General features: G+C 34.9%; 1 protein-coding gene across 3 annotated transcripts in view; it reads right to left on the reverse strand.

The window, feature by feature from the left end:
• Positions 1-9,751: 9,751 nt before the first annotated feature.
• LOC150079461 (transformer-2 protein homolog beta-like) overlaps positions 9,752-14,166 on the reverse strand; it is a 168,595-nt gene continuing 164,180 nt past the window's right edge. For 2 of the 3 annotated variants that reach the window (XR_016547589.1, XR_016547591.1), the window contains exon 10: positions 9,752-10,203. Coding sequence is in view for 1 of the 3 variants with exons in the window: in XM_090384103.1 (XP_090240229.1) it covers positions 10,196-10,203 (8 nt within the window). In the remaining 2 variants the exon portion in view is untranslated. The remainder of the gene's footprint in view (positions 10,204-14,166) is intronic. The other variant, XM_090384103.1, reaches the window with a different exon arrangement.

Here is a 14,166-nt window from a genome sequence, read left to right on the forward strand (position 1 = left end):
TTTGCATTCTTGTAATGACAAACAAGAGATTGGGAATAGCCATGAGATAAAGGCTCCATTGGTGAAGAGACAATCAAGTTGTGATCTGAGGTGCCTAGCGGAACACTCATTTCGACCGTATACTTTGTTTGTGAAAAAAAGATCAAGCGTGTTGGCTGTATGGTTAGGATTGTCTGGTATTCTTGTATGTAAAAGAACAATCTGTGCAAGGTTATTAATAATTGCAAACGCCTCAGCATCTCGACCAGCTGGGTCGGTGTGATTAGAAAACAGAAGCTAGCTGGAGTAGCAAACATTAAAATCACCAAGGAAAATTACCTCACTGTTAGGAAAGTTGGACTGGAGAAAGTTACAAAGAGAGGAAGTGAAAGAGCTCTAAGTGATTAGTGGAGTTGGGAGACCAGTAGAGACAAAAGATGAATTTGACAGTGAAATTTTAAGTCAGAGAAGATTCCAAATTATGAATTCTCTGACAGGGAATATATCGGAATGGACATATGCAGAAGTACCACCTTTAAGGCGAAAGGAATCATACAACGAATAATTTGGAGAACTGAGATGAGCACTAGTCGAATCAACCGATAACAGAGATTCTCTCAGTAAAAGTACATAGTGTTTGGCAGACTGCAAGTGGAAATCGTTCAGATTAGAAATGACACCACGTATATTTGTGAAATGAACTAGGAAGTGTTTGTTTGGGAGGTTTAGATCTTTTCGCAGATAAGCTTACTCAATTAGTTGGACAATTCATGGTGTATACCATATTAATCAAAAACAGGTGGTGGAAATGCTATATGAAGTAATGAAACTTTTGGATATGGCGTACACATCGTAAGAATATACCCAGATCCTTGCCTCGACAATGGCCCCCTGCGTAAACACTACTCGGACTCCCTCCAGTCACTATCTAGCAGAGTAAAGGTAGCAAGATTATACATTAGCTGATCCGGAACCTCCTAAAGTATTACCAATATGTTCGGTACAGTGTACTAACTAACGACCAGTCTGCGAACACTGCTACCCCCTCTAGTACCTACTAAATGATTAACAAATTTAAGACAAAAATAGATTTAATTCTTAACCAGTATGGTGTGGTCTCTTGACAGCAAGGCATTAAAATTTCACTTGTTAGGCATGTCGAGGTGTACAGGACAACTGCATAAAGCAGTTGTCCTCTACACCATGTCTATCAGTCCCTTTCCACATGTAATAACTCACCCGTAATATATGCCTTCTCCTAAAATTTTATATTTGTATTTGAGCCCATCCCTAATTTCACTAAAACTGGAGTAATAAAAATTTCCAGCAATTACTTCGTCTGTTGGTGGACACTATCACTAAAGCAGCATGAAAGTAGAAGCATCCCATAGTAATTTTTTCAAATGCAGTGGCACAAAATACCTTGACAAAACTGAAGCCACGAGTAACAGGGATATGAAGTTTCTATTCACCAAACAGAATGTATTGCACTAAGCAGAAGCACAATCATTGAGAAATTCCAATCATCTTGTTTTAATCCGTTTTATAGTGAGGAAATTAGGCCGACAATTTTTGTGGTGATTCATGCTCACTTACAAAAAAGAGATTCTTATACATGTTACACACTGTTGACCATGACACACGTTAAGCTCATGACTTCATGTTGTATGGATTTCCCTAAGATTTGTGTATAAGCTTCAAGCCTGCTGCACTATACCCTCACTGACTTGTTCAGGCAACCACATCTGCCAGGATGTGCACAGAAACATGCATCCTTTATGACTTTTCTGTATTATTGCAGGACTAGTACCATTGCCTCTTTTTTTTTTTTTGAAAATGACACACAACAGTGGCGGCCAAAGTATGCAATACGCATTCACAAGGTCTGTAAATTCCACTGTGATTAGTTTTGCAATTATGCTGCCATATGGTAAAGAGCACAATTTTCCAGCTGGTGAATAAAACCCTGAAGATATCCTCCATTACTTGGAGATGGCTTCAGATTTGTATCATGTAACTATTCATACACTTTAGTTTTGTGGATACCCTGTATGTGTAGCTGGAAATTTTCCGTGGGCTCTAAAATTATCTACGCTAGTCTGTTGGTAGAGATTTTTTAAATTCTAGAAACAGCATTTCTCAGGTTGGCAATTTATTTCCTTAAAGTGGAAGAGCAGAACTGCATTGGATGGCCCAACTGTCTGTAAACATCCACTACCAGTAGAGGAGTATTTTAACATATTCGTGCCACATGCTCTGAGTAATCCATGGCCATCAAAAGCGATATGGATATGCTTAATATCACTGTAATGACCTTGATATTCACCACAAATGCCTGCTGACTAACAAAAATGAGCACATGAGTAAAATTACCTTTGAAACTAGATGAAGAAAAAACCAAACAGACATTAAAGTGTCTGCATCTATATTAGCGTTTTCTATTAGACAACTTCTCCTGTTTTGGAGAAGTTGTCTAACAGAAAATGCGTAATTTCCAATACTTCAGCCAGTACAAAGGCTGAGTGTCCATAACAGTGTCTGTTAAGGGGGAGGGGGTTTCACTGTACAAAGGGTACCAGGAAAGTTTTGAAATACAGCTTTGTTTATTTAATTTTTTCAAAGTAATTTCCTCTACATTCAATACACCTCTCCATCCTCCGAAACCAATCTTTAAACCAGTTCTGCCAAGTTTCACTAGGGAGTAAAGCACACTCGTTGTCCCAAGCCCGTAGAAGGTCCTCATCACTGGAAAAACCGCCTCCCTTTTGGCTTCATTTTCACATGCGGGAACAGTGCAAAGTCGCAGGGAGCAAGGTCTGAACTGTAGGGAGGGTGCTCAAGAAGTTTCAGTCCTGTCGTGGTCAAATATTCAGTGCAGGCTTTGGCGCGGTGAGCTGGAGCATTATCGTGATGGAGGGTACCAGGTGTCCATTCTTGACTTTGGCCGCAGGTTCTTCATAGATCCAATGACTTTAGGCAGGCATTGTTCAGTATACCACTTAGCTGTGACTGTCTTCTGCGTGTCCAAAACGACACGTTCCACAATTCCACTCGATTTGAAAAATACAGCTATCATTTTCTTCTTTACAGATCGGGATTTTCTGACAATTACAGGTGTTTCGTCATCATCAAAGACCCAAACTTTGTTTTGAGCCTTGGTCGGCAGATCGTAATAGTACAGCCAAGTCTCGTCACCTGTCACGATGTTGTTCACATACCGAGATTGTCCCTTATCAAACTTTTTTAACATCTCCCGGCACCAAGTCACACGTCGGGTCATCTGCTCTTCAGTCAGTTGATGCGGCACCCAGAGAGAACAAAGTTTCTTCACGTGCAAATGATCTTGCAGAATCGAACGAATTGCTGGTGCATTTAGGCCCAAAGTATCCTCTATCTGTTGGTAGGTCACTCGCCTGTTTTCGTCAAGCATTTTCCTCACAGCAGTAACGTTTTCCTCCGTAACTGACGTTCGTGGCCTCCCCGGCCTCTCAGAATCCTCCAGAGTGAAATTTCCCCTTTGGAATTCTCTATACCACCTGAATATCGTTGTACGATGTGGACAATCATCATCTAGTGCAAGAGTCATTTCTTCTAAGCACTGGTCTATGGTTAAACCACGCACGAAATTATACCGCAAAACTGTCCTTATCTCATTTCGTGACCACGATGCCATCGCAAGCACTTTACACTCTCACTACTAATGAATAACTGAGCCCATCGACTTGGCACGGCGGCTACTATGCACGTATGAACATGTCTCAACATGCAGCTTCCTGTGATTCATTGTTGCGTCATATTGCAAAACTTTCCTAGTACCCTTTGTATTACTAAATTCTGATGAAGCATAAAACAAACTATTGTTACTAGAACAATAGCGTTATAACTTCATGATGCCTTAAGGTAGTAGTTCCCAATCGTTTGTCACTCAAGTCACACATTTAAGTTAAAAGATGAATATTAATGGCACAACGAAATAGTGAATGCCATTTTTTCCTAATGGAATTTTTCCTAATCTTGAAGCACACTTGAAAAGGGTCACGGCACCATGAATACTAACTCCACAACAAGGATTCCAAGTTTTCTAATCAGAAATTTAAAGTTGAGAAAAAGATGCCACAAGAAAATTATTAAAAAGAATATAATAAATATATTCTTTTTAATAGATAATATCCTCTATTTTAAATGGAGAATGTCGTCTAAAATCTTATATTTCAAGGGACAAACCTGAAAGTATTTGAAACACTGTAAACGCAAGAGCAATATTTTAAAATCTTTTTAAAGAAAACATTAAACAATTATCAGAAAATCATTTGGAATTGTCATATAATTTTGGGGGAAAAAAAGTATCAAACTACAGAAACAATCAAATAAATCTATTAAGTTATGCATAACTAATAAACATTTATATGGTACAGTTCTGGGATTTTGGCAATTTTGTGTGTATGGTGGCCATCTATTTCCTTTACTTGCTCTATTTTGTATTCAGTAAAGTTATATTAACTCTTACTTACCCTTAGATATGATGCAGAAAACGTACAAAATACTGTAGATCATACTTGTTTCTGAGAGATCTCTGGAAACTAATCTTAATATTAGCCTTAGTTTGACATCGGGACAGTCAGATACCACTGATTTGTGCAGAGATCAGTTTATTCTAATCTATGCGCAGACCATGACTGAATTCTCACCACCCCACCAACATCAGAGAAAGCAAACCATATAAGGAACTTTTCTATTGAGAACAACAGGTCAATAGTGACCAACCTTTGTATTCAGTATTACACAGGGAACAGCAAGAGTCATATTGTTTCTCATAACATCATGCTGTCAATTTGTCAGCTTTCTGAATAATCAATAAAATTAGGTCTCAATTAAAGAAACCATGTTAGATATTTGTTGGCAATTTTCAATTTATCTCGTAATTATTATACAGATGACCTTACTGAATTCAAGTTCAACCATCCCTATCAATATTCAAAATAGAATACTCAATCCAAAACTGTCTTTTTTTTTTTTTTATCTTGGTTAAAACTGCAGGCATACCAGTTTTAAATTGTACGCTACATACTTCAAGTACCCATATTCACCACCACTTTCTGTATACATTTTCACTACCACTAAACCAGACCTTGCATTCCACTCATGAACAACTGCTGTCACCCTTCAAATAATAATTACTTCTTGATGGCTACAGCGATATCATCAGCAGTGGTAAAATGTTTGCCAAGACCATCCTTCGCAAGCCAAACAGTTGTTTTATTTGGTTTTTAGGAACATTAGCAACTAAGGCCATACTGCTCCGGGAATATGCAGTGGTCATCTTCTTGACCTTTCCGCATCCTCCGTATTTGGTGGTGACAGGATCAAACCCTGGTCTAATCAAGAAGCATGTGCTATGCACTGCTGCTCCTTCCCACCTGGCTATGGAGGGCAGCACATCCCACCTGAATTCTGCATTCCAACAATCCTTGTTAGGATGAAAGTACGAGACATGGTCTCTATTCTCTCAATTCATGTCATCAGCTTCTTCAACATCTTGTTTCAAAAAAATGGAATGCAAAACTGTTTCCCTGACTTCAGCTCACAGCAAAGTATCAAGGTTGCATCTTTTGTGATAATGCAGGTAGAAAAAAATTTTGCCAATGGACTCATACCACTCCAAAAGATCAGCACAAGCTTGTACTCTCTTCATGTGATCTGGCATTAGCATCCAAAGAACCAGTGTGGCACCAAATTTCCAATTCACCAAAGCCATTCCTACTTTCACACACTAATTTTCTGATGTCACTGAAGTGCCTAACCCAGGTACATTCTTCAAAATCACTAATGACCCTCAAGATGCACCTACCGCACCACATTAACTCTGCTCACATCAGCTGTCATGTCAGCATGAAATTCTTCAAATGTCAGTAAATCTCAATGGGTTCTGCATTCAGAAACTTCACACACACACCAATGTTTTAATAAGTCTGTTAATTTTAACTTTCAACAGTTTGGATTTTTAATATACTCTGTATACAAATCAGGAAATAAAATAATACAACTATAGGTTCATTTCCTATTTTCTTATATCTATGAAGTAGATTCAAATCTTGAATCTAGCACTAAGCAATTAAATAACTATAGGTTCATTTCCTACTTTCTTATATCTATGAAGTAGATTCAAATCTTGAATCTAGCACTAAGCAATTAAATATCACTGCCCTCAAAACCCTGTTCTTGCATAAACACACCCCTGTTTGCCTTCATAGTTGTTGGAAACACATCTGGAGATCACTACATTGAGCATCCTTCTAGACATGCACCATACAGATTACTTCTGTATGGTGCATGATTTGAAGTGTTAGAAGCTTCTTGGTACCAAGTCCAGTCAGTTTCTGCCACAGGAATTGTCATGTATGTCTTTACATTTTCAGTTATCAATATCTTCCCAAATTTTGGGACAATTAAGGCTGCTGTTGTAGGGTTTAGGCACATCAGTGACAGTCCACATTATGTTGTTATATATTGTCTGTACTTAAAAGTAAACTGCCTTAGATGGTTAAATACTGTATGTGCCTTTCCCCCGTTTGTTCTCTTCCACATTGCCATACCAGTCAACACTACTTAAGCATTCTTTTTGTATAATTCTTGCATCAACACATGATGACATGTCAGATTTCATCATGTTTTCAATTGTGATGATCAAGCAGAGAAAATCTGAATTATCAGTTACAATGACGAGTTCACCATTGATTCTCAGTGATCCTTTTCACCAGTATTCTTGAAATGTGTTCACAGGTGCAGTGTAGCTATGGATATTTAGTAAGGTCAGTTTGGCAACTGCCAAAAGAAATACAAAATTTTGTTTGCTTACTACTCAAGGTACCTTTTTCCTAAATATAAACCTTTCGACACTGATTTTCTCTGAAATCCCATGTCTACTAGCTTAATTGCACTGAACAATTCCATTATCCCAGTGTAGGAACTATACATGTCTTGTAATGTCAAAGCAGTCTTCAGTCTACTTAAGCATGTCACTGTATTTACTTTGGTTCCCCAGTACGTTCTGAAGCTCTCATAATTCTGAAAGCAAGCTACAACTAATTTTTTTTTGCCATGTTTTATTTATACAGGCAAACTTAGACTAACAGTTCCCAAATAATGTTCTGAGAGATGTCAATAAGTATTCCATGGGGTGGGGTGAGGGGGAGCACAATGCCAAGCAATATATATATATATATATATATTTTTTTTTTTTGGAATTTACTAATAAAATTACAAAAGATCTTTCAATGCTTATCAACAGAGCACTGCTAATTGATTCACTCCACTTCATAGACATATTTCATCACATCACAATGATGCCACATTCTGGGACATAAATAGTGTAACATTTGCCCCTCTTTCTCTGTTGTTTGTGTGTATTTTTTTTGGGAGGTAGAAAATCATTACTATTCTTGTGGTAACTAATGAAATAAATCACACGACATTTCTTGAATAAATATGACTGTATTATAAAAGTTCCATGAGTTTCTAGGTCAATGCATTTATGTTTGCAATTCTGTGAAGACATGGTAGTAGGGAATATAACAAACCTTATTATTTAAATTAAAACTTGAGTGATTATGCAAAGCCTCTGAAGAAAGGGGGAAATTTAGAAGGATTCTATTTTGTAGAGATGGAATATATTTGAGCAAAGATGGTGAGTGTCTTTACCGACATCACTGAAAAGGCCTTCTGGGAAACTATGGGGGGAAGGGCAATACATATATGCATTTATATGGTGATATGGGTCAAATTAATGCTTGCACATACTTTTTTTGTATCAGGCCTCAAGAGGCTTCAGATATTTAAAAGATATGTTGACAGCAGCAAAGTTTTGAATTAATATAAGAAGCTAATGCTAGGCAAACAAGCTTAGCTTACAAGACTTCAGAGTTTATGACATGTTACTGACTATATAGTTTATGACACTAACATTTCAAAAGATATATTAGCATCATAAACAATGCAAGAAAAACACTATTTCTATAGTAATGTTAGGAGCGTTATCAACGAGATGACAGTTTGAACTACTAGTCAGGACAGCTAATGATGACATAACACGGCTAATATAAACTTTGTGTAAATCCGAAATAGATGGTGATGAATTTCTTTGCACTAAGACATTTATAATGCATTTAGGAAAGAGAAGCAAAATAAGAGGTAGGAGAATCAAGAAAAGGATTTCCATGCGTGAAACCTAATAAGCATGCAATCAAAGAATGTGTGGGACAAAACAGTTGGAAGCAAAGAAAAAGAAGAGTAAGTTTATACTACATACAGACCAGGATTGTGAAAAATATGAGTAGTTCAAATATGAATTATATTATCCATCAGATAATCATAATGCAACCAACACATTTAAACTTGCAACAATGAGATGTAAAGTATGAAATCAAAACCAAAAATATATTAATATTACCCATTATTTCCCTCTAAAAGTAAATTTTCAAACATATGTTCATTTTTACTATAAATACATGGTCTCTCAACAAATGCTTAAGGTTATAGTTACATCAACTGGTGCATAGGCATATGCAGAATAGATTTTTTTTGTTTTTGTTTTTAATTAACTTCTCAAATAGAAAGGGGGGGGGGGGAACCTAACAGCAAAAAACCAGCCGGTTCACAATGAGGCATATTCTACAGAACAAATTTCTTTGTGGTTAGATGCCATTTCAGTATTCAGTGAAAATTTTCATGCCTCTCCAACTAGTTTCCCCTACGAATTACATTTTTTTTCAGTCATTTAAATTTCAACCTAAATAATGCACCCCATTTATAATCTTCATATGGCACATCTTGAAAAATGAGAAAGTACAACCATCACAAGAATCAATACAATTTTGTATTAATTTATGCAACGGGCATGTATTTTCTTATCTTCAGAAGCATAATTTACATAATGCGAAAAATGAGTATGGCAATATCTAAAATTGAAAGTGTCATACCAAAATTGACTTCTGGTCACTTTGAGTATGGATTAAAACCGTGTTTCCCTTTTCAGTATCCTTATTCTTATGATGGGGGTGCTCCTTCTCTGCACAATGCTCCAAAGAAGAAGAAAAAATTGCAAGGTGCAGAATAAACTGACATTAATATGTGTTGTTTCTAGTGAAAATCGCATCAATTCAAATCATCCAAATCTTGAACATAAATTATGCATTTCATAGTTGCAGTAGTTCCTACAGTTGCAGCTAATTTTTTGTGTAACATTCATACACAAGTTAACATATCAACTGCAATTATCATTTTGACTGCAACAAAGTCACTTTTATATTATAGTTAAAGTCAGCAACATTGAGTGCTGACTAGACAAAAAAAAAAAAAAAAAAAAAACACCTCTTTTTGCAATAGATGTTTGTTATATTCTTATAAAAGACTAAAATGTGCATAAATGCAAAAGAAAACTTAACAGACAGAGAGAAAAAAAAAAAAAAAAAAAAAGAGAGCTATACTGCATCCCTTCATCTTTTAGCCTTTAGTTATTTAAAATTTTACCAAACTTTAACAACAGTTAATTTCTTCCATTTTAAGATTTAATTAGATTCAAAATACAAGCCAGCATTGCAAAGTATCAAAACTTAATGCTTAGTAAATAGCACACATACAGGATGAGATATAAACTTTTATATACATCTTGTGTTTGCTGGAAAAACTAAAGACAAGTTACTATAAAAACAATATGAAGTATATAATACATTGAGAAATCAATAAAAATCTATAGGTGTAATTTGAGAGGGGAAAGCACTCAGAGATACAATACCCCTTCTTATGACAACACAAAGTTCAAAACAGTTAAGTAATTATTATCAGTTGTTCTCTACTCTTCAGCCCAAATCTTTTCACCAAAGATGCATTTCAATAAAACTGTCTTCGTCTCTTGGAATCCTCTGCAACTTTCTCATATCTAGACCAGGAAACTATTTTAATTATGACAATGACATCGAACTTAACTTAAGTATTGAGTCTAAGTGATGAATTAGAAGGAAAGGGGATTGGGGGGAAATAAGAAAACTATTCTTCAGCCCAAATCTTTTTACCAGAGATGTATTTCAATAAAACTGTCTTCATCTCTTGGAATTCTCCACAACTTTCTTATATCTAACACCAGGAAACTATTTTAATTATGCTTCTTTGACAATCTGCAGAGGTAGAACCATTTTGGTTTTCATTATAGAGAAATCCTATCTCAGAAACCTAATTTAAAAATGAAAATTAAAATAATTATTTTACTATTAAAATAAACTTTTTAAAATGTGTTTTTAATATGAAGGAAAGGATTTCTGGAAAGTGTTTATGCAAACATATATTTCAGCTCAACTATAAGTTGTGTATATATCTGAATGTCTACAGGAACCCATGCTTACATATACAGCAATACCTCGCTTAGCACGGCTTGAAACAGCATGGGTTTCGCTATAACACGGTTTTCAATTAAGTTTAAGTTGAAAATTTATTGTACATATTAAAACTCATTCAATAGCTCCCCTGAGGCAGTCAGTGACAATGTGACAGCTTTTCAACCTTATACCACGTGGAGTTTTAATATATTTTATTTAGGTGTTACCTAAACTAATATACAATGAGTAACATTTCAGGTATCTTGCTGATACCCATCATCAGACCTTGCTGTTGGGAGACAAAAATTGTTTATATTTTACGTATGATCAATTCTAATTTACAAAAAATAGATGAAAGTTCTAGTTCATAATAACAAATTAGCAATTGGGATATCTAAGTTATGATTACGATCTAAAGGAACAATTCTATGTTACAGTTATGTTACAATGAGCTATTTTTAGTTGCAATTACGGCTAACATACTTTTAATTAAATAAATAAACTTCTTACCTGCTGACCGATATCTCTTGCTGGACGCTGAGTCAGCAATACATTTTTATAGGTAAGGTATTCATATAGTTATCCAATAAGAATAGAGCTGGTTGCATATATTGAATCCAGGGTGCCTGTGCAGTGACCTTTGCTCATGAGGTGTGTAGGCTATGTGCTCCTCTGGTTGATTCATTTTTTTTTTTTTCTTTCCTGGGACCTTATTTCTTTACTTATTTTATCTTTAAAAAAATGAATATACTGAAGGTTGAAATCAACCCCCTGTTTTCTATTGATTGCTGAGGATCCAAATAATTTGATAAGAAAGGCTTCTTTAAATGTCTATTAATGTCTATCTGTGGAAAAGATGCTTGTGTTATGGAAATTCCAGGTGTCACCACACTGGAAGGCATGGAGAGCTGTATCAGTTGTTGAATTCTGCCATATTCTACATCTTTTTTGTGCTCTTTTATTCTACACTGTAGGCGTCTGTATGATTCTCCTATATATATAATACCACATCTACACTCCATCTTATATATAGAACCTCTAGGATCATCTGGGTAGTTATATATATAGGGGAATCAAACAGATGCCTACAGTGCCGAATAAAGGAGCAGAAAAAAGATGTAGAATATGGCAAAATTCAACAATCTGATACAGCTCTCCACGCCTTCCAATGTGGTGACATCTGGAATTTCCGTAACACAAGCATCCTTTCCACAAATAGACTGTATAACTGAAGAAAATTTAAAGAAGCCTTTCTTATCAAATTATTTGGATCCTCAGCAATCAATAGAAAACACGGGGTTGATTTCAACCTCTAGTATATTCATCTCTTTAAAGAAAAAATAAGTGAAGAAATAAGGTCCCAGGAAAGAAAAGAAACAAATTAACCAGAGGAGCACACAGAGTACACCCTCTTCCAGACCTCAGAAACAGACTACAAACTTGATGAGCAAAGGTCAACACAGGTATCCTCTACACCACACAAGCACCCTAGATTCAGGGTAGGCAACCAGCTCTATTCTTATTGGCTAACTATATGAATACCTTACCTATAAAAATGTATTGCTGACTGAGCCTCTTGCCCATTTAGGTCTGAGCGTCCGGCAGGAGGTATCGGTCAGCAAGTGAGAAGTTTATTTATTTAATTAAAAATATGTTAAAAATAAAAAACCGTAATTGCAACTAAAAATAGCTCACTGTAACATAACTGTAACATAGAATTGTTCCTTTAAATCGTAATCATAACTTAGATATACTAATTAAAAATGTTAATGGTAATTGCAACTAAAAATAGCTCATTGTAACATAGAATTGTTCCTTTAAATCGTAATTATAACTTAGATATGCTAATTGCCAATTTGTTATTATAAACTAGAACTTTATTTTTTGTAAATCAGAATTGATCATATGTAAATACATCTTAGTTGACTGTTATTTAGATCTGCTCAATGTAAAATATAAACTACTTTTGTCTCCCAACAGCAAGGTCTGATGATGGGTATCGGCAAAATACCTGAAACATTACTCATTGTATATTAGTTTAGGTAACACCTAAATAAAATATATTAAAACTCCATGTGGTATGAGAGTGGTAATTTAGATATATTATAATTTAAATGGATAGAAACCACGCAATGTCCTTCCCAAACCATATTAAATGAAATTGGAAAAAGTTTTTCAGGAGATTGACATGGCCTGCAAGGCAATTGTGAATGGAGATCCAAATGTTGCCACATCAAGATATGGCAAATTTTACAAGATGGAATTCGATGCTACAAAGACTTGTGCACTGAGAAAAAGAAAAGACTACTTCACCAGACTTCATTACTGAAATACCTAAATAAACAATAAAGCTTTTTTCTCATCTCACATTATGTTACCTTTTCATTAATTAAATTTTTGCAATTTTTTTCCTTCAAATCCTTTTATAATTGGCTATCAAGCACAAATTGTTTATATAGATTTATTATAATTTGTTTATAGACTTTCTCTATTATGCATTCAATTAAAACCCATTATAATTATACTTCAATCAGCACAGTTTCATATAACACGGAATAGTTTTGGTAACAATATCGGTGCTTTGAGGGGTATTGCTGTATTTCAATTTAACTTAAAAGAAAACTCACTCAGACATAATGCAATATTTTAGACAAAAAAACACACATGTTCTAAACAACTAATTAGAAATATGTACATATTTGCTTCAATTAAAGAACTTCTCATATAAGTTATGCTGCTATTTCTACTTGCAACTTTCAACCTCCTAATAAGTTATATATTATGCTTAAGAAAATTTGTCCATTTTCTGGGTATAAAACAAAGGTTTTTCAGGAGGGAAAAGGGGGAAAAAAAACCCCACACAGTTGCTATCAATGATAAACTACAGACCACTGAGTCCCAACATTTCCGGGATGCAACCCAATGTCCTACAAAAAAAAAAAAAAAAAACAAACAAACAAAAAAAAACATGACATCCAGATTACTGACCAATTCATCAGGAAATAAGAAAGACAGGATAAATTTAAAAGGAGAGATTTGTTTTATGAAATAAAATGAGTTCCTGCCATAACAAATAAATTCAACAAAAACTACTGCTAGTTCCATCTCTTATGATTACTGCTTTTATGTCTTGTTTGAAATAAACAGAACAAGGAAATTTACCATGTTCAATTATTTTGAAAGTGCACCTAATCGTTAGTGATAATATCCTTACTTAGAATGGTGCAAGCATATTCCATATTGTAAATACATCAAGAAATGAATATGGAAATGTGAACAGCTAATTATGGCACGTGAACTGTACTTATTGAAGATAAGAAAATGAGTTCAGATATACTTAATATGTTGTCCACATTTCTAAATGACTAAATATTCAAAAAGAGGACCCTTCTACCAATAATTGGGGAGGGGGGATCGCTTCACGATATCATGTTTTGCTCAAGAAACATTTCCATATTAGGGATTTACAATTAACATAATATCAAAATGGCCACAGGTAGCAGTTTTGATGTTAGGTATAAATGTGAAGAAAATCTTTGTTCAAATTTTATAGAATCATCAGACTTGTGTACTAGCATTGAACGGCTTTGTCATTTGGAAGTACTTTTCCATAAATTGTATGCAAAAAACCATTAAACTTAAAATAAAAAAATTTTAATTTAAATTTGATTTTATGGTGCAAGGGCAACTAAGGCCATGATGTGCCAAGTCCATCTTAACTTTAAAAAATTCCATTCAAGGCTAATTAGATAATTTTATGTGCATTCTGCCAATTATACCAAAATTCATTGAGAAGTGTGTTGTTTTCTAACATGTATAC

This window comes from Mastigoproctus giganteus, chromosome 10 (genome assembly GCF_048544385.1).
Source record: "Mastigoproctus giganteus isolate SK-2022 chromosome 10, ASM4854438v1, whole genome shotgun sequence".
NCBI lineage: Eukaryota > Metazoa > Arthropoda > Arachnida > Uropygi > Thelyphonidae > Mastigoproctus > Mastigoproctus giganteus.